The sequence below is a fragment of the Bombus flavifrons genome, chromosome 6 (assembly GCF_040668555.2).
Source record: "Bombus flavifrons isolate JBK064 chromosome 6, iyBomFlav1_principal, whole genome shotgun sequence".
Lineage (NCBI taxonomy): Eukaryota > Metazoa > Arthropoda > Insecta > Hymenoptera > Apidae > Bombus > Bombus flavifrons.
Window position 1 is genome coordinate 4,744,110 of NC_138447.1, and position 27,773 is coordinate 4,771,882.

The 27,773-nt window shown below is 34.3% G+C and overlaps 4 protein-coding genes across 22 annotated transcripts; 2 read left to right on the forward strand and 2 right to left on the reverse strand.

Moving 5' to 3' along the window:
* The first annotated feature begins 3,036 nt into the window (after positions 1 to 3,036).
* HisRS (histidine--tRNA ligase) lies at positions 3,037 to 6,551 on the forward strand. 4 transcript variants are annotated; one of them, XM_069114445.1, is made up of 6 exons: positions 3,037 to 3,487; positions 3,825 to 4,133; positions 4,638 to 4,853; positions 4,934 to 5,155; positions 5,233 to 5,734; positions 5,845 to 6,551. In XM_069114445.1, exons 1-6 carry the CDS (start codon positions 3,392 to 3,394, stop codon positions 6,306 to 6,308), a joined length of 1,809 nt encoding a protein of 602 aa, XP_068970546.1. In that variant the 5' UTR covers positions 3,037 to 3,391; the 3' UTR covers positions 6,309 to 6,551. The 4 variants fall into 4 exon arrangements, with proteins under 4 accessions (XP_068970546.1, XP_068970547.1, XP_068970550.1 ...); XM_069114446.1 differs by lacking the exon at positions 3,825 to 4,133 and adding an exon at positions 4,354 to 4,501 and having other exon boundaries at positions 3,041 to 3,487; XM_069114448.1 differs by lacking the exon at positions 3,037 to 3,487 and adding an exon at positions 4,354 to 4,501 and having other exon boundaries at positions 3,994 to 4,133.
* Positions 6,483 to 16,464, reverse strand: Ork1 (open rectifier K[+] channel 1). Of its 5 annotated transcripts, none has more exons than XM_069114441.1 (13): positions 14,978 to 16,464; positions 14,162 to 14,577; positions 13,902 to 14,046; positions 13,657 to 13,805; positions 13,455 to 13,566; positions 13,170 to 13,326; positions 11,671 to 11,847; positions 11,000 to 11,377; positions 10,403 to 10,665; positions 10,109 to 10,267; positions 8,187 to 9,377; positions 7,324 to 8,031; positions 6,483 to 7,245 (listed from the first exon to the last, which is right to left on the reverse strand). In XM_069114441.1, the coding sequence occupies exons 6-13, from the start codon at positions 13,309 to 13,311 to the stop codon at positions 7,084 to 7,086; spliced, it is 3,180 nt and encodes a 1,059-aa protein (XP_068970542.1). In that variant the 5' UTR covers positions 13,312 to 13,326; positions 13,455 to 13,566; positions 13,657 to 13,805; positions 13,902 to 14,046; positions 14,162 to 14,577; positions 14,978 to 16,464; the 3' UTR covers positions 6,483 to 7,083. The 5 variants fall into 5 exon arrangements, with proteins under 5 accessions (XP_068970542.1, XP_068970544.1, XP_068970543.1 ...); XM_069114443.1 differs by having other exon boundaries at positions 13,455 to 13,561; positions 13,644 to 13,805; XM_069114442.1 differs by having other exon boundaries at positions 13,644 to 13,805.
* A 488-nt stretch (positions 16,465 to 16,952) lies between these two features.
* LOC138181138 (zinc finger protein 76) lies at positions 16,953 to 22,208 on the reverse strand. Of its 9 annotated transcripts, none has more exons than XM_069115748.1 (10): positions 22,076 to 22,208; positions 21,625 to 21,823; positions 20,739 to 20,917; positions 20,474 to 20,654; positions 19,885 to 20,252; positions 18,182 to 18,451; positions 17,917 to 18,108; positions 17,630 to 17,848; positions 17,433 to 17,543; positions 16,953 to 17,320 (listed from the first exon to the last, which is right to left on the reverse strand). In XM_069115748.1, the coding sequence occupies exons 3-10, from the start codon at positions 20,811 to 20,813 to the stop codon at positions 17,219 to 17,221; spliced, it is 1,518 nt and encodes a 505-aa protein (XP_068971849.1). In that variant the 5' UTR covers positions 20,814 to 20,917; positions 21,625 to 21,823; positions 22,076 to 22,208; the 3' UTR covers positions 16,953 to 17,218. The 9 variants fall into 9 exon arrangements, with proteins under 9 accessions (XP_068971849.1, XP_068971852.1, XP_068971857.1 ...); XM_069115751.1 differs by having other exon boundaries at positions 20,739 to 20,833; positions 22,028 to 22,149; XM_069115756.1 differs by having other exon boundaries at positions 16,953 to 17,317; positions 22,028 to 22,149.
* On the forward strand, positions 22,135 to 27,724 carry LOC138181136 (FYVE, RhoGEF and PH domain-containing protein 4). 4 transcript variants are annotated; one of them, XM_069115745.1, is made up of 8 exons: positions 22,135 to 22,198; positions 23,908 to 24,056; positions 24,167 to 24,607; positions 24,697 to 25,412; positions 25,596 to 25,801; positions 25,954 to 26,319; positions 26,505 to 26,956; positions 27,326 to 27,724. In XM_069115745.1, the coding sequence occupies exons 3-8, from the start codon at positions 24,174 to 24,176 to the stop codon at positions 27,429 to 27,431; spliced, it is 2,280 nt and encodes a 759-aa protein (XP_068971846.1). In that variant the 5' UTR covers positions 22,135 to 22,198; positions 23,908 to 24,056; positions 24,167 to 24,173; the 3' UTR covers positions 27,432 to 27,724. The 4 variants fall into 4 exon arrangements, with proteins under 4 accessions (XP_068971846.1, XP_068971844.1, XP_068971845.1 ...); XM_069115743.1 differs by lacking the exon at positions 22,135 to 22,198 and adding an exon at positions 22,221 to 22,354; XM_069115744.1 differs by lacking the exon at positions 22,135 to 22,198 and adding an exon at positions 22,653 to 23,517.
* The last annotated feature ends 49 nt before the right edge of the window (positions 27,725 to 27,773 follow it).

Genomic DNA, 27,773 nt, shown 5'->3' on the forward strand with positions numbered 1-27,773 from the left:
TAAAAAGTAAATTTTAATTATTTTACGCCAACTTCGTATATAATCGTACTCTGTTATTTTAGAAATAAATATTATTGAATATTTTTGGGAAAAATACGTCTTACTTTCCTGGTTTTATTTCTATTAGATGCATAGTAGTATACATATATTCGTACGGGAAGAGGAAAATGAATTAGAAAAAAGAGGATGAATCCCGACATCTTCGTCCGAGAAGAGGACTCTTCGTCGCAAAAGGCGAGAATGTGATTTCCTGCTGACCGCCGAAACTCTCTTATTCGTAAAGTAAAACAAAACGATCACTATGAAGTCATCCTACAAAACAATCGTGTTCCGAATTCTACAGTTTCTGAAGAATTAATTTCTTCGATGATTCTAGGAGCATTCGAAGGAGAACCTTCTGTTAAAAGTGAAGAAGATCCGTGCCCGAGAAGACATAAAGAAAGAAGGGTGCAAGTCTCAAGAGCTAAAAGAAAGGGCGAAGAGCAGTTGGGATTTCCTCGAAGGCACAAATTTATACTTGAATAATACAAGTGTAAAATTTGACTTAAACATATTGGATAGTTTTCCTTTATAGAACGGTGTATTGACATAGAGACATACATACATATTAGGTATATCTAATATTTGTAAATATATTTATTATTTTCATTGTTTTTTGTTAATAAATTATTATATTCTGATATTTTGTACTATTTCTATCCCCATTTTATATGTGTCATCGTTTTCCCAGACTGCCGCATCTTTGTGTAAAAAATTCATAGATATATTAAATTTTCATAAAAATTTTCGATTTTCTCCTGAAGTGAAATTTTCGCTATCAATGTTGACATAATTTCCCATATTTTTTAAGACATTTTTTTTATTTTAAATTTTCGTTAAAAGATTTCGTATTTTTATTTCATCTTTCACAATCCCTCTTCTACTTTTTTGTCATTCTTTCGCTAGATACCATATGAGAAGTGTCGTCTGTTTTCAATATAGTGTGAAATGTTCATCTTAATATAATCCTTCTAATTTTAACAAAAATAATATTCCTAGAATTAATAAAGTGGAGTCAGTAATGAAAGTAAGATGAATAGAAAGCGTGGTTAGTTACATGGTTGCACAAATTAGTTGTTACGTCTTCATGTCCCTACATCTTGGCCTATAGTCAACTGGTTTTTTTATTTTTATCCTTTTTATAAATATACCTGAGATACATACATTTTGTCAGAAATATTATTTATTGCTCACCAATTTATTGCTAAAAAATTGATATTTTCATTTTACTATAACAAAAACATTATCGTGACGGAAATAAATATAATGTTAAATCTAAAACAATATTATGTATAAAAGATATATTAAAATTATCGTATCATTCCACTGATTGATTATCGTTTGGGACAGAATATTCTCTTTTCTTCTCTAAAAAAATATAGTAAACAATTAATTTCTTTTTCTTAGGCAACTTACAATTACTTTCATTATTGCGTGATTTTATCATTCTCATACTTGTCTATCTCGGATAGAAAAGTAGATATGAACTTTTCCGTACAACCGTGGAATTAAATAGGTTCTTGTAGCGTGGAGCTTAATAGATTCTTGTCTATGCTAGTGTGCAACCAAACAGGTCACATCCCTAACTTTAAGCTTAAATACATAGATTCTTGTATATGATAAATTGCAACCAAACGGGGCAGATCCTTAACTTTATAGGTTTTTGTATATGCTAACTTTAGTTTACTTCAGCACTTGACCGCATGATGCAGCGCCTATACTGTGAAACAACTAGAACTACGGGCGTGAGCACTTTCATTTCCTTTCTGACGCTAGAATATACGAGAACCTATTGTATTTAGTTCTACCACAAACGAGTTATATTCGCTGTGGTTTTACGCTACAAGAACTTATTTCATTGTATAGTTCTTGTGACCAGAGCGGTATCTTTACAACAGATTTTTACTCCTGTTAATCTCATCAAGCTCGTCTGTGACTTCACCAACTTTATTAGTCGGATTGAATATAATTTCTATACTCATCGCTGTAAATCGCAGAGGGTGATTCAAAATCCCATAAGATGCAAAGTCTAAGCTGTATACTCAGCTGTAATCGAATGCACATATAATTAGAGAGAAGATTTTTTCTTTAAGACAGTCAACTCATTTGAGATTTCGTAGTGTTCGTAATCGTTATCTTCTTGTAAAGAGCGAGAAGTTGACACAACTAATATTATTTCGTAATGAATAAATGTAAAATAGATTATTAAAACTTGATCAAACGTATTGTATTTAATTCAATATTCCCAGCAATTTTAATATTTCTTAAATATTGTGCTCTTTCTCAAGATCATAGATGATTATTTTGTTTTATATGTATTATATGTATATGAATATTATGTATATTCATATGTATTTGTTTTATTTACTTGCTTTTATGTTTATATTTTTTTTATTATTTTAGAAACTAAATTATGTTCTACACCATATCGTTCCGGATCCTATTTATCCTATTTATTGATTTTAACATTATTATTGTATATTTTTTAATTGTACAAAAATTTTAATAAATGATCAAAGAAATACTTAATCACTTTTAGTGATTCGAGTTTAAGCAATGCAATGAAACAGGGTTGTCAGATGACATAATTACGGGTATGTGGTCACGTGGCCAGCGGGTACAATTGAGATTTGAAACAGAAAAATATCTCTCTCTCTCTCTGTCAATCCTATCGACACGCACTATTAGTGCCCCTTCGTTAGTATAAGCTCTATATGTATGTATAAATGGGTTATACACATAACCTCTATGTGAGATTTCACGTCAAATACTAATCCTGCGCTGTAAGCCAAACTATAGTGTTTAAATTATTAATTCATACGTTTCTTACATGTTGTTCCTTTGTTATTGAAGAATTTCTCCCTTATTAACAAATATATCGTATATATTTACAATATTATTAAAAATATATTGTATAATCTTAAAAATTTATCGGTTTCAAAATTCATCAAGATGTTGAAAGTTTGTCATCGCATTCCGAAAGCTATTCCATATCAATTTTGTACTGACAATTTTTTGATTCTGATAAATCACAGAAAAGAAAAATATCAGTTATCAATATATCGGATAGTCTTTCTAGCATTAATGACAAATGAATCAATATTGTCCACCATTTCGTATCTATTCGAAAAACAGATTGGATATGAATGTGATGAAGAAAATCTGTTCATCCTTTCACGAACACACGCGTCAAACACGCGAATCGAATGGAATTGTAAAGTCGGTCAAATGAGCAGACCGTAGTAAATCTGAGTACAATCGTTGGATGTAACCTGCTGGAAGGCGCAGTGATGCCGTGTTGCATGAAGCGTTTGGAATTGGAGTTAGACGGAGAAAGACCGAATCACGCATTATGGCTGACGAAATCGATGAAAAGTTGCTGGAGCAGGTGAAACAACAAGGAGAAATTGTACGGAAACTGAAAGCTGCTAAAGCCAACAGTGTCCAGGTAGGAGCAATTACTTTTACGTATTACAGACTTGTATATCCTTTTTGTCACGAATTTTTTAATATAACTGAACAGGCGATACCTTCTGGTAACAGTAAATTTCGTCTCCATGTGCTTGAATTGTATTTGAGTTTATATTTGAGTTACAATTATAATTGTAATTGTAATAATTGTTTGTGATTAGGGTCTTTTTACAAATGTCTTGTCCACGAATTTTTCGTTTTTTGACTTGTTCTCATGAATAAATTTACCAGCATCTTATGACAAAACATCTTCGATCTTTCATCTGGATCTAACCTCTGACAGAGACCGTAGTATATTATTTTCCATTCTTCAGGATTCAACGACTTCGAACTTAGAAGCGCATTTAGAAAATATTAACCACGATTTCGGGGATGTCAGTTATGTGTGTGGATGGGTTCCTACTACGAAAGATACAATATTCTTTGATTTCTGCGTAACCTTCGTTAATGATCGGCTCTTCAAATGGCCACATTTGAAAAGATGGTTCGCAAACATTCAAAATTTCGATCGAATTGAACGTAACACGTTTCCCGATCCGGAAGGATCAATTACTCCTCTAATGAGAAAGGTCGATCACATAAGCAACCTTCGCCTTTCCGACCGAAACATAATTGATCGAAAGGTGAGGTGGTTGTTCTCTGGCAAACAAAATCGCTATAAATTATATATAGGCATGTTTATAAAAATTTGCACGCATCGGTTAACGTCTCCCTATGAAATTTCTCTTCTTGGGAAACTGTATTAATTGTACATGTTTATATCAGCTATATTACATAAACCATATAATTTATAGCATTTGCTTGCTAGTCTACTTATATGGTACTATTTGTTCTTTCGGCTAGTTTAATAATCAACATTGAGGCAGACTTTTCTCTTTGATTCTGGTTCTTTTAAATGACTGGATCGTTTGTGATGTTATGTTTGATGTGGACCAATGCCTTACTACCTGCACGAAAATATTACCATGCATCGATGCTTTCGAGGCTAAAGGTACGCAAATTATATAGGCAGTTTTCTGTGATGAACAACGATAAAAAGAAAGATTGTATTAAATATATCCCATCTTTAAAGTTAATTTGAGATCTGTGTGTTAAGCAAGCATCAATTAATTTTTAATTTTGTGTAGATTGCAGAGGAAGTTACTAAATTATTGGAATTGAAAGCTCAACTAGGAGAAAAAAATGGCGAGGCATCTTCCAAACTTCTTCTGAAAACACCTAAAGGTACAAGGGATTATGGTCCTGAACAAATGGCACTACGACTTACAGTATTGGATAAAATAGTTGCAGTGTTTAAAAAGCATGGTGCAGAAACAATAGATACTCCTATATTTGAACGGAAAGTATGCAAAAATTGTCCATTATGATTTGAGTAACCAGATTTTCTGTTCCATATTTTAAGTAAAAATTATTTCCAATTTAGGAAGTTTTGACAGGAAAATATGGAGAAGATTCAAAGTTGATCTATGACTTGAAGGATCAAGGTGGAGAAATTTTGTCCCTTAGATATGACTTAACTGTACCCTTTGCTAGATATCTGGCCATGGGAAAAATCTCTTCCATAAAAAGGTATCATATAGCAAAAGTTTATCGAAGGGACAATCCATCTACGACAAGGGGTAGATACAGAGAGTTCTACCAATGCGTAAGTCCAATAACATATATTAAGAATAATGCTGTTGACGAACCTATCATTGATATTTGATCTTCTCCATATCAAAGGATTTCGACATAGCCGGGCAGTACGATCCTATGATACCAGATGCAGAATGCATACGCATTATTTCCGAGGCATTACAATCTCTGGATGTAGGACCTTATACAATTAGATTGAACCACAGATTGCTATTGGATGGTATATTTGCTGCCTGTGGTGTTCCAAGTAATAAATTTCGTGCTGTGTGTTCTGCTATTGATAAACTGGATAAAAATTCGTGGTCAGAAGTCAAAAAAGAAATAATTGAAGAGAAAGGTCTGGATGAATCCAGTACTGACAAAATTGGCATTTACGTGTCGCGATTCGGTGGAATAGAATTAATTTCTGAGCTAAGAGAAGACAGCGAATTAATGAAATACGAATCGGCGACGAAAGGCCTTGAATCTATGGAATTATTATACAAGTACTGCAATATATTGCAAGTGACAGACAAAGTAACTTTTGATCTTAGCCTTGCTAGAGGACTTGATTATTATACAGGTGTAATCTTCGAAGCGATATTGACTGGTAAATTCTTAAAGAGTTTCACAACATTTTAAAACAATTTGTATTAATAGGATTCAAAAACTTGAAAAGTTCTTTCATCTGCAAACGAGTTATTTTATTTTCTTTTGCAGGTGACGACGTTGGCGTTGGTAGCGTCGCAGGTGGTGGTCGTTATGACAATTTGGTTGGAATGTTTGATAGCAAACACAAATCGATTCCCTGTGTTGGCTTGTCGTTGGGCGTCGAACGAATTTTCAACGTCCTAGAGACAAAGTTGAATAAGGAAGGTGTGAAAACGCGAACCACCGAAGTTGAGGTGTTTGTAGCGACTGCACAAAAGAATTTGCATGAAGAACGAATGAAACTTTTGTCAATTCTTTGGGATGCTGGGGTGAAAGCCGAACAGTCTTACAAAAGAAACGTAAAATTGCTTGCGCAATTACAGTATTGCGAAGAAAGTGGAATACCGTTGGCTATAATAATCGGTGAAGGAGAATTGGCTAGGGGAGAACTTACATTGAGAGACGTTATGTCGCGTACAGAAATTTCGATCCCCCGAGCAAATTTAATTGAAGAGATAAGAAAAAGGTTGTAGAAATATACAATACATTATTCGAACATCGAGCATCGTTAATTTATACAGTCTAATAGTATCATACCAAACAGTGATTGTTCAATCCTTTGTCAAGTGTCACTTTTTGCCGATACATTGCACGGTAACTTGCTTGAAACTCGGCACTTGAAGAAAGAAGAAAACTGCGTTCCTGTGTAAACTAAATTATACATAATTTATTGTATCGAATGATTGAATAAAAATACATGGGTATCAAAAATACTAGATCTTCGAAATAATTTTTCGCGAAATAATTATCTCTTTTAGAAATCGTGATAACTTGACGTCCAGTTTCGTTTTCGTAACGGTCATTTGTAGCAGTGAAAGAAAGCAAAAGAAAAGAGTAGGAAATAAAACTAGTAAATAAGTATAACAGTAAAAGTAGGGATACTTAAAGAAACTTAATATATTGATATCGATGATATAACGAGAAAAGAACGTTCGATCTCTTTTTCTTTGCAATAATCTCTCTTCTCCAATTTAAATTTCAATCTTTTGTTTCCTTGAAATTGATCATAACAGAAAGCGACAGCTTTTGGGAAACAATTATAAAGTTTCTGTACAATGACTGAAGACTAAAAGTTTCTGTACAATGTATATACATATAAATTCTTCGTTCCTTGTTTATCGTCATATCGTCGTTTGGTCTTTCATTTATCGTCTGAGATTTGCTGTACTTCGATACAGTCCGAAGGACAGTCCGACTGTAAAATGAGTGCAGATATATGTAAGTTTGACGTTCAGCAAATACCTCATGTCACGATTTATTAATAGGCAAGTGCGATCCATGCTTTTCGACTTTCAGCTCTGAAAGTGAATCAAGCGAATTATTTAGAGAAACATCAGCTGTAAAAGGATTACGAACGATATTCGTAATGGGGTTCTCTATTTTCACTTCCACTAATGATTCTTGTAATTCCTGTAATGTATCAATATCGGTGAATGAATTATAATTGAGAGTAGAGTCATTAGTAGTAGAAGAATCGTTCGAGGATACCTGTTTCTCTGTGCTGGATGAAGCGAATTTTTCTTCGTTGTATATATCTAACGGGGGACAAGAAGTATGTTCGTTCAAATGATTGATATTCTCGGTCGAGGCTATACTTGAAGTGGATTGATTGTGTGGTTCAAAAATTCGCACGTTCTTTTCTTCGAGTCGAACAGAATTCGTTAAAGCACTTTCTTGCGAAAACGACGAATATCGTTCAGCTGAAGTACAAACCGAAGACGCAAACTGATCCGAATTTTCAATGGATTTTGCGAATCTGTCATTTTTCAAATCTTCTCTCTCGGATTTATTCGGAGATATATCTTTATGATATTCTTTTGCATCATAATTATGTTTCTTGCAATTACTGGACGATAGATCAAAAGGCTCGGCTCTTTCTTTGAGATCTTCAGCGTGAACGTCGCTCAAACTGAAGGCTCTGGCTCGACGTCGAAGATTCATTTGACTGATTTGTCGTTGTAACATCCCAGCCTTCCAACGAGGTACAGCTTTGAGCGTAGGAACGAGAGCGGCGGGATTATTATCTATTGAACATCCGTTCGGATTTTGAGTAGGTCGTAGCGAGAAACGCCGATCGTTTAAAAATGATTTTATTGGCGTTGAAAGTCCCGGTGCTCTCTCTGTTGAAATAAGAGGTTCTTTGAGTGATTCAAACAAGGACGTTGATCTACTTTCGTATGGCATTTGTTGTGAATCCTAAAAAAAAGTAAAAGTAGGTAAGTGTAAATAGCATGAAACGCGATGTCACGTGAAAGGACGGAACAGGATAAAAGGCGACGAAATTGAGGATTCCTTTCGTTTTTGAAGGCAAAAAATGTTTTAATCGATTCTTGATGGATCACCGAACTCACCGATAAGAATGGTGTATCGTTCTTCGGAGGCGTTGGAGGACTAATGGGTGTCGCTACTGGTCTTAAAGAAAATCTTCTCGATTTTGTAGTAGTAGGTGCAACGAATACCAAACTACCTCTTCTCGACTCTCGTCGGTTTTGAGGCCAAGGGAGCTTGTTTTCGTTCGAGTTTGCATTAAACTCTTGCGTAATCGTATTTTGATTACTTTGAGTTGTCGATGTAGGCGGAGAAGGCGAAAATAACGTGAACAAACTGGGAAGTTTCGGCGGTGTCAAGGAAGCAGTGCCCATTTTTCTTCGAGGTTGATTACGTTGAATCTGATCGGTGTTCGTAGCTGAGGTCCAACTGCCATTCGTAACGACGCTCGCATGAAGAGCAGTGAGGGCTCTCAAAAAATCGGCTAAACTGGTTTCCTCGAGCAAATTATTAGTAGTTTCTGTATTAAGATTGCTACCTGCACCAGTATGAGTGTAATAATGTCTCCGTAGATTTGAAGTGGTCGAGTCTCGTCTATCATCGATCGCTACCGATCCCAATGGGAATGATTGTCCGGTTTCCCTGTTAATCTCGTGATCTAACTCCGAGTTCTTTTTTTCTGAACTCATTGAGAAACGACCTTTCCAAGGAGCAGATGAAACCAGTGCTTTGGAAACAGATCTTGTTAATGCAAAGTTACGAAGTTTAGAAAATTTTCTTTCTTTAATGCCATGTTCTTTGCCAGATGATTCGCTTATTCGCGATTTCATCAATTCATGAATTTTTCTAGCTGCCGTTGGACCGGACCAGGTTCGTTCCGTGTTTCGATCTTCTTTCCTCGTCTCGTGTAGTCTGATCTCACTAGCCGCTCTTGAACGAGGATTAGCAAAGCGATATGCTGGTATTTTTTCATGGCCGATGGTCCAGAGTCCAGGTCCAGTACTGGACGTGTAAGTTGGCTCTTCCTCCGAATATACTTTACTGTTATTTTCTTCGAGTCTGTTACCACGATATCCGGTATCTTGGCTAATGAAAGTTGTCTGATTCGAATCATCAGCTCCAGTATCCTCTGTAGCTGGTGGTATGTAACCAAGAATATTAACCAATCTTGCCAACAATTCTGCTGGCTGAACCATCGCATGAGTTGCGAATGTTGCCGTTTTGTCGATTCTTTGAAGATCAGTCTCAGAAACGACGCGAGTTATTTGATCTTCCTATGGAGCAATGAAAAACATGTGTTAACAGATTGTTGTATTACGCAAATATTGTTGACCGGGGACGTATTCAAAGAAAGAGATAACATTTAGATAATAGAGAGAGGTCCAGATAGAACCATCGTATAAAGTTATTAGAGCTCAAAATTTATAAAGTGCTTATTATAGAGTTTGTGATCGTGTTTATCATTCACCTTTTGTCACGTTAGGTTTTCTTATAACCTTTTGCATATTATAAAGACAACTTTTTTGGCGTTATATTTTCAAAAATGGCGCATCGCGAATTTTTTAGCGAAGAAGGAATTTTTGATAAATTTTATGCAAATGCTTTGTTTGATTGTTCGAGTAACAATACTAGTGATTCGGAAAATGATTGTTCTCTATATATTACAATAATTCTATGTATTAAAATAACATATTCTATATTAAATATTATAACTATATTAAAATAATAATTCTAATTCAAACGTGAATATTAGATCAACAAAAAACCTTAGAATTAGTGATCGGTTGTGACACTGAAAGTGAAAATGATACGCACGGTGTTAAAAAATGCACCTTTGCTTCCACAGAAGAATGGATTGAAGGCAACATTTCATGAAAAATAGCAAACGCCGGTCAAAAGGCATTTTTTGCATAAATTCTTCGATCAACAATATGTTAATCTCGATCAAATTACAAGACCATAGCTTTTGGAGGTGATCATGCTCGTATTCGAGAAAATCGCTTACCGTCGGTACCACTTCGCTGTTGGCGCGACGTCGAGGTCTGTTACACAACTTATCTTTCTCTTTTGAACCATAGAGCAAATCTCGAAGATCAGGAAAGCTATTGCTACGTGGAAATTTCGAAGGTGGAATCTCATAATAACATTCATCGATATATACTCTCTGAAATGTATTAAAATATATGAATAAAGTTTTTGAATGTATAATAACATATTAGAGAAATATCGATTCATTATATAAATAAGCATATAAGCGGGAAAGATCAAAGTACAGAATCAGAGATGCGATTTCGTTTACCTTGACTTTAGATAGCTGTAACTCATTGAAAGCACGACGCAGGTAGTTTATCTCCTTGTTGAATTCGTTCCAGATTTTACTTTGTGTATGCTTCAAATTGATCGCTAGTTTATGCTCGATTCTAGTAATCTTCTTACTGCGCATACCTCGTGCGATAAACGTCATAATCATGACAGTGTATCCCAATCCAAACGAAATCCAACAGATCAGGAAGGTCTTGTATAACATAAAGAAAAATCCGCTACCCTTGCTATTGTCCTGTCCTATCGAATATGAATATGAATACGAATACGAATACGATGCAAGATCATCGACAATTTTTTTATTACATACGCATTTTTTCAATGTAACCTGACATGAATATTTGTACAAAAAAATTAGTTTCCATCTATTTATTTTGTTATAGGGGCGTAGAATACGTGCAAGCACACGTGAAAAAGATTTCGTCAAGTGAATGAGAACGTTGTGCATAGATATATTCTAATCGATGTCTCAGTTTTAGTACAAGCGTATTTCAGTTCACTCAACTTATTGTACAAGTTACTGTTCATGCTAAAAATAGAATCGGCGAAAAAACGTGACAAAATGTTTTCTAACCTGCCACGTAATCTCCGAAACCAATGGTTGTCAATGTGACAAAAGCGTAGTAAACAGCTTCGTCGTAACTCCAACCCTCGTAATGGGAGAAGACAAATGCCGGGAAAAAGATGAACATGACGAAGCCTGGCATCAAATGAGCGAATATCTGTGCAGCCAACCCAACTTTTCCCGTTTCGAACTTTGTTAATTTTCTGGTATAATAGTCATTATGGTCACGCTTGTACGATTTGTACTTCTGATGAGCTTTGACGAATACGTGCCCAAAAAATTCTCCTAGTTGTGTCAACAAAATTCCATTCATAGGTATTCCTATTAGACCGTAAAATATCATCAGAATGCGGCCAAGCATGTTCGTCGGAGCCAAATTCCCGTAACCTATATTGCGTATATTTAATAGATGATTAGCCAAAAAATATTTAGAATTTTAGTATGATGTCGATAATATTCAAGTTTTCAAATGAAACTCAGACGTTCGCGAACTATACGATATGTAATTTTGAAAAATTCGTATTTCATTCCAAATCTTTTACAAATCGATACGATTCACGATCGCGTAAATATACTTCGTATGTAAGTACATGTATCTTCACTCGCTTTTTCCCTGATCTTTATTGTGCATAAACGTGTAAAAATGTATATATTATCGTGTACACTACACGAGTACGTACCTATCGTGCTGACGACGGTGTAAGCAAAATAGAAACTGTTATAAAAATCCCATTTAAGGGGATCCGTCTCGTTGTCGGTATAATTATAAACCGACTTTCCACAGTACCGTGTCAATTTTCCAAGAATTTCATCGTGATCGTGATTAAGATTAGGCATATAATGTGCGTGAAGTAAAGCTGAAAAACAATGAGCATCAGAGTCTGAATACTAATATCTAATATACTCGTACATAATCTAAATATCTGTAATGTGCTTAAAAATTGGAAAAAATAAAATGAATTTATCATAGGAGAGAGAGAGCGAGAGAGAAAGAAAGAGAGAGAGAGAGAGAGAGAGAGAGAGAGAGAGAGAGAGAGAGGAATCACAATCCGAATTTAATGAAACACGCGTCGTGATTGTGATATAATCAACCAAAATTTAAACTTCACCCGCTCTCCTACACTCTTTAAAATTCGCATGATACCCCATTTAAACTACCTGTTCTCGGACGAACGTTATCTTATCGTTTCACTTTATTCGTTTATCATTTATGTTCTCTACTTGTTTCGAACTAGTTAAGAAACTTTATATGCGTGCGTGTACCGGGAAAAGAAGTCACATCAATACAATTCGACAAAGAACACATCGGATAACAAATTTCATACCGTAAAGGTAAAGATCTTCAATTCATCAGAGTCAATTCAAATGTATTATCAGATTTCTTTACAATTTTTTGATCTCAATTCGATAAGATGCATTTTTGATAATATCATAAAATTAGTTTTGATTAAAAATGCTAACTGATTGTTATTATTGTCTCTGCAACGTATGACAAATTATGTGAAAGTAAAAGCTGCTCGCTCATCGTATATACTGTAATTATCTTCTAATCGACCAAAACTATTAATTTTAATGGTTAATGTCACGATAATGCTAGTTACAAAGTTAATGAAAATTCCAGAAAAAAGTGTATGTTGCGCACAATTGTACATACGTTGTACTTTTAATCTCTATGATAGGATAGTAGTTGAAACGTTTTTATTCATGAACATTTACGGTCGGTTTGTAAAGGAAACCGATGAATTTGCTGAACAATTTTCTGAGGAGTGGCTGATCCGAATGATTTCGCATGCTATCGATTTCGTAACTCAGTATTGAAGTAACTGATCCAACGAATTTATCTTTTATCACAATTGCTCATTGTTGTTCAACTGAAGCAGAAAGAGAGAAGTAAAGAGAGAGAGAGAGAGAGAGAGAGAGAGAGAGATTACGACGAATCTTTTTTAAAACTTTAATAAATGTTGATCGGTAATGAAAAAAGTACAATAGATTTTTATGTGCTCATATTATTGGCCGACGATAACTTGCATTGATTTTTTAACTGCCGAATAGCGAATTCGTATAAATTATTATATATGAACATTAAATGGCAAGGAACAATTTTATAGGTTGTATTGTTAAGATTTCGAATCATCTATATACTAGTTTGTTCTTTAATTACACGACCGACTGTGCTCACCGTTAATTTCGATGCGTTCACGTTTGGCTTCTTCGACGCGTTCGATTTCTAGGCGACTCTCGATATGGTAGAAAATGGAAGCACCTAGCAACAAGTAAGTCAAAAACAGCATCAACAGGACCAACCATTGTTTCTTCGACATTCTTTAATTGAACGTCTGAAATGAGATGACAATAAAGTGTCAGTAACTACTGCCAAATCTATAATAAAATAACAATGTCAAATTTCATTGAGTTTCATTGATTCGTCCTTTGCTTTTTAAACTTTTTCTCTGTTGTTTGATACCTGCAAAACTACGACGCTAGTCTATGAAAAGCAATTCTTGATGACAGTACATCCAATAATCCACGATGAAACGGCCGATTCGCGAATTGTCGCGATTCTTACTACCACTGCACTAAAAACAGATTATTGGACAGTCGGGCAGATTACGACATTATCGCGTGATAACTCTTTAGACTCTGACTTTGCGACCTTCGAAAGTCACCTTCTTTTCCCTCGATGTCAACTCCATTAGATATCCGATACGATTCTAAGTACCATCAACTAAACGTTTTATCAATAATACGATTGTTTTTCATTTCCGTTTTAAGCTTCTGCTCTTTTTTTCACATAATATAAACTCTATCGAATATCCTAGAAAAAGAATGTTAAACTTAAGAATGTACAACTTTCGTGATTAGATATTGTCAAAAAGCATTGTAATAATATAAGAAATCATAAGAGACTTACCTTAGAGATTTTCCTTAATACAAAACATTGAAATATATTTACGGTTCACTTAAATTTGACGACGCTTTTTGTATGACGATTCTTCTTACAATTAGTACAAAGACACGAAACCGATCAACTAAATGACGACAGACGAATGTACTAACTGCAACGAATGAACGTAAGAAAGACTCTTGTTGTAGTATAAGAGATTTCTTCTAATACATAACAAAGATTTGAACGACAATGAAAGAAGAATATGAACGATTTTCAATTCTTACCGGTTGCAAGAACGACGATTCTAATAAGACAAAAGATCTGAAACAAAGTAACTTAATTGTGTTGGAAGTGATAATTATTAAATCGAATATTTTCTTGAATATAGGTAACACATTATTGGAGAACACTGATCGTTTCGATGGCTGCAGTTGAACTTAGGGACGTTTGCCGCGTGACTACAATTTTCGCAGTTGTCGCGCAGTTGACGACAAAAATGTTCCCTTGATACTTTTTACGTAACTTGCACGATGTATGTACTTTGTAAAACGCAATATTTCCTGCTAGTTGAAAGATCGAAGGAAAAGATCGATCGAATGCATGATTTATCGCTTAGAGAATACGTCTCAGTCAGTTATTTACTTTTTTTTCCGTATCTATGCTTATGATTATTCACTGGCAACCAACCACGGTATAACACCTTCTTCAGTTGTAAAAAGAAAAACGAACGGAAATGAAATCAAAGGAACGGATATTAAAAGAACGTTGTCAAATTATCCAATTATTACAAAATTTGAGAAATCGATGTCAAACGTTACATATTCAATTTTTTTTATACATGTAAATTTCACCGAGACTGTATAGGTATACAGGAATGCAGTAGCTTATCTTTATTACACATAGAGATTGAGACGACACTAAGGCAGATACCGAATAAAGGTGGATTAAACATCAGTATTAGCAACAAGAACAAAACATTATTGATAATAAGCTATCGAAAGTTAAATAATATAGTTAAGTGCGATAACGTTTCGATCGCGATTCATATCAATCGAAACGTGATAATCTATTTCAATTCCGAATAAAATGAAAGTACGTACCTTGATGATTGTGAAATAGAATATGCTGTACAACAGTTGCGATCTGGAGAGTACAAACACGTTTCAATACTGATAACTGCCACGTTAAAACGTCTCCCGATATATCCTCGTTCATCCCTTGCCTTTTCCTCGTGGTTTACATTTCCAATTAACTCTTTGTTTTTGAAATTTCCACTGATGCTATTACTATATCTTTCCCGCTTCAAGCCACGAATTTTTTTAAAATGACATAAAAACCGATGGTATGAGACACCTTAATTTTCGTATTATCACGAATATCCTCGATTGCGAACCATTGTTCGTTATTTGTCACAAAAAGTTTACCGAAAGTTTGCAATTTTGAAAAATAGCAAGAAATTAAGAAATTTGTAATAACATTAGTGTTATCAGCTTTTCTCCCTCTCTTATTTCGTCTATATCATTTAAATTTTATCACGGCTTAAAGATTATATACATACCTATCACAATTCTGCCTTTCTCATGATACATATTTTTTTTTTCCAACTTTACAATTTTTGCGAGTTACTATCTATTATTTTGTCTCATATTGTCGACAGACAAGATAGAAATTAATAGAAATTAGATTTTGCTTTATCTAAATACTATTTGTCGATCGGAACACTTTACATTTATATAAGAGAAATAAGTTATTACCGTTGCTTGCGATTAACACGTACTGAATGACTTATAGAATGGTAAAATCACGTTTTTAATAAGTCACCGATATTCGTAAGTTTTACCCGTTATAACGCATCTTAGTCGCACAAGAACTACGCGTAACACGATCATAAAATCTTTTTTCATGAAAGCATAAAAGACAAAAACTGGTCACTTTGATGACCAGTCACGTGCTCAAACTACTTTAGGAAGTAACTCTACGCGACCCTTGCTCAAAAGTATGTCATAATAATGCTAAGCGTTGAGGTCAACAACTTTATGTAGAAAGAGAAAAGAATTAAATTTGAAAAATCAGTAAAACACACTGTATCAGTAAAAAACACCTTTTTATCTTATCGCAAAATTTCGATCGATTATCGATTTAAAACTAAATTTATTTAAGAAAACCTACAGCGAAACTACTCGAAGTACGTGCATTGAAAGAATTTTAAGAAAGGAATAAAATGATTAAATAAATGAGCGAGATAAAAAATGGAGCAAATGCGGCGAGAATAAAGATATGGACAGAAAGAAGAGAGATAGGTAGATAGACAGATACATAGATAGATAGATAGAGAGAGAGAAAGAGAGAGAGAGAACTGGAAGAAAAAGCAGATTTAACTATTACCATTCGTAATATCGCGTTGCAAAAATTATATCCGACTCAACGCTCACACGTAACTGATACAAAAATGATCTCTCTTTGAATAATTCAAACTTCGTACTTAGACACGTTAATATAGTTATTTGGTTAGTAAACTCGTGCTAATAACAATTGATGTTATCTGTACACGGTCAACGAGTATAACCGTTTACAGATAATTTACACATCATGTTCTCTCCTATTCAATGAAATATTCGATCGAGTTCTCATTCACTTTTACCACAAATTTTCTGTTTTTTTATGATTCACTAAGTATTATATAGTGGAAGGATAAGGTATAAGGGATAATATTTTATCAAAAGTATGTCGTTCAAAAGAATGTGTACCATCAAAAGTTCTTGTTTTAATCGTATTTTGTATCTCGAAATTAGATATATGTATGTGTCATTATAAACTCATAATATATCTATAATTCTATATGCTTGTTTTTCACAATATATATATATATATATATATATATATATATATATATATATATTACGCGCCTTAAAAATGCGAAACAAGAAATAAATGTGCACCTGCTTACGGGTTTCACTCGATGTAAATGTATAACATCAAAACGAATTAAAAAATCTCATAATACGAATAAAAGAAAAGAAGAAGGAAATTTTCAACTAAGTAACTTTTGTATTATTATATGTTCGAGGAAAACGATTCAAAATTCCAACCCAATTTATTTGTTGATAATGATGAAATGTATCTTCAAATTAATAAACAAAATGCTCCTTTTTAAACTATCTCCGATGACATGATAGGCCAAAGTTGTCCATAATTCCCAATGCTAAGATCGATAGAACTACAAATTATACGCACATATATAAAAGACTCAGTAAACAATAGATAATTGAAGAAATAGACAAAGGAAAGAATAGAGAACTTTTGTTTCTATTTAATATTCATTGAATGATTTTGAAGACGTATCAGTGCCATCCAAGTTCTATATCTTCAATCTTTATATTTAGTTCTTCGAACGAAGTATCAATACCAGGCTCGTCGAAACCACCGTTTAGCTCAATTTTCTGCTAAAAAAATAAGACATAAAATATAACAAATATAACCAAGCGCCCTATTATTAAATTCTAGGAATAAATCAAGTTGAAAAGAAATAAAGGAGGAAAATAAAAAACAACGAACCTGTAATGCTGCAATTTGTGAAGGATCACCGACCAATAAAATCTGCGTTTCGTTATCATTTAAATCATCGGTCGCTTTGGAAATCTGTATTTGTCCATCTTTTTCTGTGATCTTCGGTTATACCCGAAAATGTAAAAAGAAAAATTTGAAAATTTTTCTCCAAACGTATTCAAAATACAATATATCTTCTAAATTACCTTTAACGACGAATTACCGTTATCTCGCATAATGCTTCCTTTTCGTCTATCTTTGCTTCGACTAAAAGACTCTTGTACAGATTCTTGGCAAAGAACATCGACATTATCATCATTATCGACTAATGAATGAGCAGTTCTTTTGTGCATCACGAGAGTACTACTTTGTCTGTACCTCCTCAAGCAAATTTTACATTCGAACGGACGTTGTTGCGTATGAACCTAAAAAATAGAGAAATATGTTGAATGTGAGGTAATCACGTTATACAAAGAGTGAAGAAATTACTAACGAGATGATGCTTGTAAAGACTAGAATACTCTGTGAATCTCCTTCCACAGTTTTCTATAGAGCATACGTAAGGTTTTTCACCCGAATGAATTCGTATATGATTTTTATAATTTGTTGCACTAGCAAACGCCTTGCCACATTTAGGTTGTGTACATTTGTATGGACGTTCCCCAGTGTGCGTTCTGACATGAACCTAGTACACATGCAGTACACAGAATTTGTTCCATTAATCGCAAACCTGAAACGCTGTATTGCCAAATTTTTACCTTCCTAATATTACTCGTAGTAAAAGAACGACCGCATCCATTGAACGGACATAAGAAGGGCCGTTCTCCAGTATGGGTCCGTACGTGTTTTAGCAAATCTCCGGATGTTTTAAAACTTTTATCGCACGTTTCGTTTGGACATTTGTAAGGTTTCTCTCCTGTGTGCGTACGCAAATGTGCTTTTAAACTGTATCCTGTCGAGAAGCTCTTCTTACATTTTGGATGTGTGCATCTGTATGGTCTTTGACCAGTGTGAGATCGTTCGTGAACCTGGTTTAACGATACTGTTTTATATAATATGATAATAATGCTTCGTCGTTTTTAACTAACTGTAATTAAATCTTCGAGAATCAAACAAATTCATTCACTCGGACGTTGGTATTATTTAAATTTACGAATATGGTAGAGCATATGATACATTAATGAAACGCGCTCCAAACTTACAAAGGAAGATTCCTAACTCGCAAATTTAAAAAATTATGAAACTTTGAAGATATGTAGAGGATATACGGGGTGAGTCACCAAAAACGAGCCACCTAAATAGCTCTTTCATTTTTTTTTTGATACAAAGAAATGAAACAAGATACAATGAAATGATACAAGAAATTTGAAACAAGAGATTTAGATCCGAGGGAGTTACGTGATAGAAAAAATTTTTTCCCAGATGGACGTATTTACGAGTTTTGAAGGTCACCTCCATTTTTTTTAAATAGAACCACGTATTTTTAATCACCTACGATTGTAGTCCTCAAGATGAATTCAAATATCACAATCATTTAAAGTCAATCGAGATAACGGACGTAATGAATGAAGGAGAAAAATTCATAATAAGTTCTTCTGAAAAAGTGTATTCTTGGTTTTATTAACAAAAACAAGATCTTTCCAGACATCCACGGTGTACAATGTATGTAGTCCGTTCAACGACAAAAGTCAGTAGACATAAACAAAACACTCGCGTACTAAATATATGATAGAGGCAAGGAGCTCCAGCTATTGAACAATCGTCGATTGTTAAGAATTTTACAAAATCTCGATGTTTCGAAAGATCTTTCTTGTGTTCAAAAATACATGATTCCATTTAAAAGAATGAAGGTGACTTTCAAAGTTTGTAAACATATTTACTCGAAACGGCTTTTGTTTCGCACATTTTTCTATATCTCAAAAATTGAAAAAGTTATTTAGGTGGTTCACTTTTGTTGACTCACCTTGTATAAGTACATATTACGCAATTTTTCTTTGTTACCTAAATTCATTCTAAGGAGATAAAATTGACCCTTGAAAATTCGGTTATTTCCCGACTTTGCATTTTAACTAGCAAAATGTGAGAAATAGAAAAAATGTTTTCAGGCAGAAGTTACTTCTTTATTTAGGACTATCATTACGTAAAAAATGTATATATTGAATTATAACACAATTACGAAAGAGCCGGATTTTCAAGAGCCAATTTCACCCCCTAAAAATGAATTTGGGCAGTAAAAAAATATTGCGTAATACATACCTAACATATATCCTCTAAATATCGCCAAAGCTATCTTCCTTTGTTAGTAAACTTTTCTGATAATGGCTTTCATATATGGCATACAATAATGATTGAATCAAGAACATGATTCTGACAGAATTGATATTGCAATTAATTCACATTGTCTTTGTGAAGAAATCTGAATCAACTTGTAATTTGCAATAATGTTGGGAAGAATCTTTACCTTAAGATGATGAGGTGTACTGTAAACCTTTGAACAGCCCTCCCTTGGACAAGGATGTCTTATTCTTGATGTAGATAGCTTATTTAATAAAATCTTGGAATCCTTTTTCTTCAATTTCCCATCTTCAATTTCCCATAAATCTTTGCTAATATCAAGATGGCCAGCAACCATATAAGCATTACCATCGATAAACTCTACATGAGGATAGTTTTCAACATTTTCTATGGTAGAGTCACGAGCTTGAACTAATGTTGCTGGCTCTAATTCCAGTTGAAGTGGTTTACCTTCTGCAAATTCTGTTATATCTCGAAGCAATATGGTATCTCCACTCTCCAATTCTAATGTTGTTTGCCTTTTTAAATTCATATCTATAAAACACACGAATCTGTGATGTTATAACAGATCTAGAAATATAATGGAATACAAATTACAATGATCGATTAACTCTATCAATATTTAAATATTATTCTTTGTACACGCATTAAATCTTGAAATCATGAACAGATAAGTAAAATGGTGGCATCTATTTTGCTATTAATAGAAGCAACATTTTATGTGTATTCCTCTTGTGTGTTGATTAGTTTCTAACCATCATCGCTGAAATTATTGGTAACAAATGCTTGCGTTCCATCAGGCAACGTTACTGCTGTCAAGGTTGTACCACCACTCAATAGATGTTCATCTAGTGTTAATTCTTCTGTTTGATCATTCCCAGAATTATTTTCATTAATTAAAACTGAAAGACACTCCAGTATATCCATACGATTGTTCTGCAGAATAAAATGATTAGTAAGAGGTATTTTTGATATAACATGAATGCTTCAGTGAATGAATACTGAATAAGGTGCTTCTACCTGTGTCTCGTCCGACATAGTTTCGACATCTCGAGTCATGAAACGATTTGAAAGTTCTGCGCCTTCTGTTGACATATTTCTCTACAAATCCAGAGCTGCGAACAAAGAACGTTTCGCGATGATCGTCGATGATCCACATCATTATTTTGTGTCTTAGTTTCATGTCCGCAGGTAAGCATCTGTCTTAAAACAGGGATCATCAGCATCAACTCGTTTGCGATGCATTGAAAATTCTATTATAGTGTCTATTGTACCAAATTATTTTTTTACCCACAAACACTGAATATTTTGGGATATGAATATTTAGAACAGTACTCATGCAATCAAGAGGATACACTAATTGATTAACTATTAAATACAACATGTATTCGCATAACGATTATAACGATAACATAAGACTCGCGGCGTACCATTACATCTCGCAAGTAATATTTCCTATATGTACCTATAATTATGCATTAGGAACGACGGTATCTAGAAGTAATACTGATTATTGCATTGGTAATTACGAAAAAATTGAACCGATGGGTCGCAATAGTTATAATTATCGCGAAGTGAAAGACGTATACACGAACAATTCGCCATTTGTTGATTGAAATATGCCTCAACTATAAATCAAAATTGAAAGTATTTAAGTCGAATAAAATTCGAATGTCTTTTGTTTCTCTCTCCGATTTTCTTTGTCTTTTTTCATCATATAGCGAATTCAACTTTCGATGTTTCGCGCAGCCTCGTAATTTAGTACCAAAGAATCTTGGGAAATATTACCCATAAACTCGTACACCCGCGAAACCTCATGACGCAGAATACACATATATTAAATAAGATGAAAATAATCAATTCAATAAATTTTAATGCTGTAAAAATGCTTAAAAATTTTACGCACCACTAGATAAGCAGTTTCAATGATGATTTTTATTCGAAGCTACATCGTGAAGCGAAAAGACATAATCGATAACCTTCTCCAAATTGTAGTCTTGTATGTTCCTATAGTTTTAGTATAGTTACGTACTTCCCGCTTGACTTTCAGTTCTTATATTTGGTTTGTTCATCACAATCTTGGTATCTTTCATCAACATATTATTCTGAAAAATAATACTATATAGATGGTGAATGTATCTCTTTAAACGCACAACTCATTTTTGAACAAAACCGTATATACAGGACTCGTGGTGGGGAGTAGACCATTGATACTGATATGTATACTCATACTATACTCTATACTTTATACTATAGTCGATTCAAGGCACTAAACTTTAAACTACAAACTAAATTACTGAACTACCTACCTACGTAGTTTAGATTTGAGTGGTTGAACGAGGCTAATCAGATAGTACCTATAAACAAAATGGTCATTTAATATTCACGTGATCGATGCTGCGGCTGCCAGCTATTGGCTGCCTAGTGTCGATGCCCGGGGATAAATTTGTAGTAGATTTTTGCCGAGGATCCTTATCCAGGTGAATTAACATTTTTTCAGGAACAAACTGTGAGCAGGCCCTGTTCTGTCCTGTCGAACACGTGCATTTGTTTACATCTATGGACTCGTCACGTTAGACCACAGAGATATGTATAAAAATGGAGTAGTCAAACGAATCATGTGTTACCGCTTAATCGTAAGTGGACGCGATATGGAAATAAGAAGAGAATACTGCATAGAGACTCCTTCTGTTCTTGTCTAATCAGGCATGCATGCTTACGCTACTCGTTGGTCGGTTGCTACACTTATAATCGACACACTCGATTGTTACTAGTTGACAATCGTTGCAGTCGCAACAGTCAAATTTTATTTACATTTATGCCTCATCTCGTTGATCGGACTACAGATATCTATTGTATGTATGTATATGCGTTATTAGACAAGACATATGAAGTTTCTGTGCAGCGTGGCTTTTATTCCTATATCGCTTTTTCAGCTCACTCACGCACTCTATCTTTATATCTCGATGTGTTAGACCGACTATAGTATACTTATAAGTGGGGTAAAGCACGGCCATATAAACAGATCTCAGTACAGTCATTCGAAAATTGAGTCGTGAAAAATCTACATGGAAAACAACAAAGTTTTTGTTCTGCAAAACAGATAGGGATGAGTAAAATGTCTCTATCTCTGTCTGAAAAACGATCATATAAACAGGTCTTGACACTCATATACTGAAGCCATAGAGGAAATCCTCTCTGTTGAGGCCTAGGGAAAACCGTCCGAAAACTGAAGCGTGACTAGTGAAAAATCAACATGGAAAGCAAGAAGGTTACCGTTCAGACAAATACAGACACTTTTCTTATCTCTGTCTCTCTCGCAAGAACATGGACTTTGTTAATCTCCCATGTTGATTTTTCACGACTAGACTATGATTCAATTTTCGGATGGTTTTCCTAGCGAGTGTTGAAACCCGATTATATGATCGTGTATATGACCGTGCTTTTGACACTCATAGTAGTTTTTGAACCACGAATTCTCTCTCTTTCTCCCTCTCCCACTCTCTCCCCCTCTTTATACATGTTGCTGATCTAATCTTGCTCTCTATTGGTCAATTCTGTCGTAACTATATGAATGTTGGGAAAACGAATAAATAAACGTAGCCTACTTTTTACTGTTTACAAAAATATTTTAACAATTTTACGAATTTATTCTGTGCATTCGTTAAATATATGAATATGCAGTATCTATGAGAATCAAATATATTATAGACACGCGTAAATGCATGCAAGTACGTCACGCATCATGAGTATGCATATACTTACATAAGTATAGGTGGCACGTATGCGTTATTCCAAGGTGTATGGTGTATATGTATCTGTCTATACTGATTTTCATATATCGTCAATATTAACCCATATTACTAATACTAATAGCAAACGGATCAAAATAGATCAAAATTGAAGGTTGTAACTGAAAGATTTTGTTTATCTTTGCTTATCAGTTATTGTTAATAATTAATAAAATATTAAAAATTTTTTGTGATCCGTTTTGATCCAAGCTTAGGAATAAAAGGAAATTTTATTAAGAAGTATTTATGTCAAACAGTGAAATAATAGTTGCTTGATACGGATTTAGTTCATATGATCTTAATTTTCTCGCTGGAAAATCTAATTATATTTGTTTTAATGCAAAACTACAACACGTTGACAGAGTCGATAGAGCAGTAATTCGTTGATTTGTATCAAGGTACAACGATATACTTAGATGTATACTCATGTTCGCCAAACGTATAATCAACGAGGCTCGTGGGGGCTTAGTTGTTGGTAATCGATGCTGGTTTGAATTAATTCAGCATCCAATGTATCTATTGAGTGAAATAATTATATTGCAAAAAGGTAACTAACAAATATTTTTTCTTCTTTCTTTTTATAGAATTATATATTTTTTGTACACTGTTTGATATAAGGATTAATTATTGTAATGTTTAATTGATTAATGAATACAGGCTTAGAATGCAACAGGACCAGTCAATAGACTTTTCACTTTGGACAACAAGACCATTTTTAAAATCTAAAGATAAAAGCGATTTTGGCGGAACACTTAAAATGTTTGCATCAAAAAAACAAATGTCAAACAGCACCTTTTACGCGGAGTTGGAGCCTGATGAAGTAATGGATACAAAAAGTGATCTAAATGAATCGAAGAAATGCCAGGATGAAGATTCCAGTCATTCCAACATGATAGCACAAGATAAGAAACAGGAAGATTACGATGGACATTCATTCCATAAAATTGCTTCCTTCAGAGGTTTCCCACGTTTTCGTTCATTTGTAATGTCAGCTGGAAGTTCAATGGAACATATTGACAATGAAGAGAGCGAAGAGAATTCAATGCAGGTACCATTTGTACGAGTATCGCACAGTATGTTAGAATACAGGAATAGTAGGTAAGTTAATAGAGTTAGTTAACTAGGGCCAACTATAATTCATTGCGAAAAATTGAGGAAAAGTATCTTATAAGACATTTAATGTGCAGATATATAACCACAGATAGAAATTCCCGTCGATATGCAGTGGAATCGTATACGATAAGCGAATCTGAGAGCGAAGAAGAATCCGAAAGAACAAAATCATTGGACACAAATTCCGCGATAATCGTGGATCATACTGATGACTCGGTTCCCAAATTAAAGTCGGTTGATAACACAGCTTGTATAGATTCTAAAAGGAAAAATGCACGTCGAGTTGCAGAAGAATTGTTAGCTACTGAAAAGAATTATGTTAACATTTTACGGTTGATCGATCAAGTATTCCAGTTCAAAATCGATCAAGAGAATAGAGCACATCCTATGTTTCCTCCAGAGACTGTTCAGCATATGTTCTCTAATATCAAATCGATTTATAAGTTTCACAATGATTTTCTGTTACCCCAACTTCAAGAGAGGATGCAAAATTGGGAATCGGATCGTAGAATCGGAGATATAATGAAGAATTTTGCACCTTTTCTTAAGATGTACACAGAATATGTAAAAAACTTTGATTATGCCATGAACTTGATACAGACTCTTCAAATTAAAGTCGCTAGATTTGCTGCGATTATCGACGAGATTCAAAAATTGGACGAGTGTGCCAAGTTATCGTTGCCACATCATATGTTAAGCCCTATACAAAGATTACCAAGATACGAGCTTCTTCTGAAAGATTATTTGAGAAACCTCACAGAAGAAAATGCTGATTACAAGGATACTAAAAGTAAGGATCTTTCGAGTTCCATTCGATTCGATGAGTTACTTCCGCATAAAGTAATGCGCATCTAGCAAGGACTGGCTTCTATTTAAACGTCTATTGAACGGGGCACGTTTAAATAGACGTCTGTAGATGGCGACGATAATAATCGTAGAATCAAACGAACAGACATGGCTTTCTTTCTCGTAGAGGCGTTGGAATTAGTATCTACTGCTGCTAATCACACGAATGATGCAATGAAGAAGATTGACAAGTTTAAAAAGCTTCTTGAAATACAAGAGAGTATATACGATACGACAGATCTAGTTAGTGCTACGCGGGAGCTTGTAAAAGAGGGTCGTATTGTTAAAATTTCAGCAAGAAGCGGTGATCATCAAGAAAGACATTTGTTTCTGGTATGTACATGCATACCTTAAATATACAATCTGGATGTATGGTCGCTGGTGCATAAATTTGTTGACTGATGCATATAATAAATACTTATTCAATCGATACCGTATATTAGACTTTAGTGATGGAAATGTTCTTTGTTTGTTCTGCCTTTCAGTTTACTGATTTATTATTACTTTGTTCGATAAGATTAATACCCGGGCCATTGTATCGATTAAGAGCTAAATTCCTGATCGAAAATTTGCAAGTGATCGAAGGAGATAACCTAGAAACAGCAAACACATTTTACATAAGAGATGAAGACAAAAGCGTTGAATTATATACGCATGTGGCTGAAGAAAAGGCAGCTTGGCTCGAAGCGTTGTTTGACACTATGCAAGAAATGATGAAAAGAAAAGCGAGTCTAAAAACTGGCGATGTGAAGACTCTTGTCGTGAAGACTGATGATGTATCTAGATGTATGATATGTGAAGTCATATTTTCCGTGATGAAACGAAAACATAATTGCAGAGCTTGCGGAATAGTGAGTACCACCTTTCGCCGATGGTATTTCGCAACCATCGGCCTGTGAACAATCGAAATGGAAAACATATTATCAATTATTAGTTAACATCCATTCACATTTTCCATAATATTTTTCCTATAATATTCCTTTCCTATAATATCCTTTCCTATAATATTTTACAATATTTTACTTGTTATTTGTAGGTTGTTTGCGGTAAATGTTCAAATCAAAAGTTATTATTCGAGGATAACAAGAACATGAGAGTTTGCCGCCTCTGTTATACCGCTTTAACGCAACCGCTTGTTAAATCACCTTCCTCGACATCTACATCCGGCCCAGTACCCAGTTTATTACAAGTTTCAGCAAGCGCATCGTCCGTTATATCTGGATATCTTATGTTAAAAACACAACCAAGTAAATCTTGGACACGGCGATGGTTTGCATTACATGCAGATTTTGTTTTGTACACTTTTAAGTCTGAATCTGAAAATATGGCTCTGACAGCAACTCCTATGCCTGGTTTCATTGTTACGGAAGGTATTAAATTGTCTGATGAGGATCCTTTAAGTCATAAGGACAGACCCAAAGCTCTTAAAATGCATCATTCTAGGAAAAGTTACTATTTACAAGCGTTATCAAATGAAGATAAACAGAAGTAAGTTTTATCATGTATATTTTGATATTCGTATAATATGTACATATACATACATGTATGTATACATATGTAATTACATATAACACCAGCGAATTCGATCATCTATAAGAGCGGCTATAAACAGGCCAACTAAATCGGTCGACTACGGTAGAGCTGGTCGAGTCGAATAATCAACTAAGGCTATAGTCTGTTCAACAAGACGGGGCAATAAACGCAAACAGAATGTGATTACTGCGGCTACGGTTACTAGCTGTTTATAGTCGTCCAAATTTTTGCATTCAGAGAAAGCGACAGACTAAAATTTCTCGCCAATTTACCAACATTCGATCCGTCTATAATCGATCTAAGATTCGTCAAATTTCATTTCAGATGGTTCCATGCTTTACAATTAGCTACTAAAGCAGAATTACCTTCATTAGCAACAACGGAAAATGAAGACGCACAAAAAGATCAATTAATTGTCCATACGCGATAAATAATTTTTTCGATCTTATCTATGATATCCAAGTTAATCTTTTACTGCCATTAACGTATAAGATCGCAGAGTGATAAAGTAATCGTTAGTAGATAATTAACACATGAAAGTGGCGTTAACTTATGTTATATAATATACAGATACATGCATAAACAGATTGTTATTGGTGTACTGTGTGTCGACTTAACGGCGACCACATTGCCAAAACGCTTGTTGTACAATATTTTGTACCATTTTGTTACATATTTAAAAATATATAAGTATATATTTACATAATTGTTTAAAATATTGTATGTATGATACATAATTTTTATCCCAATGATGGAAAACACCAATGGTGTC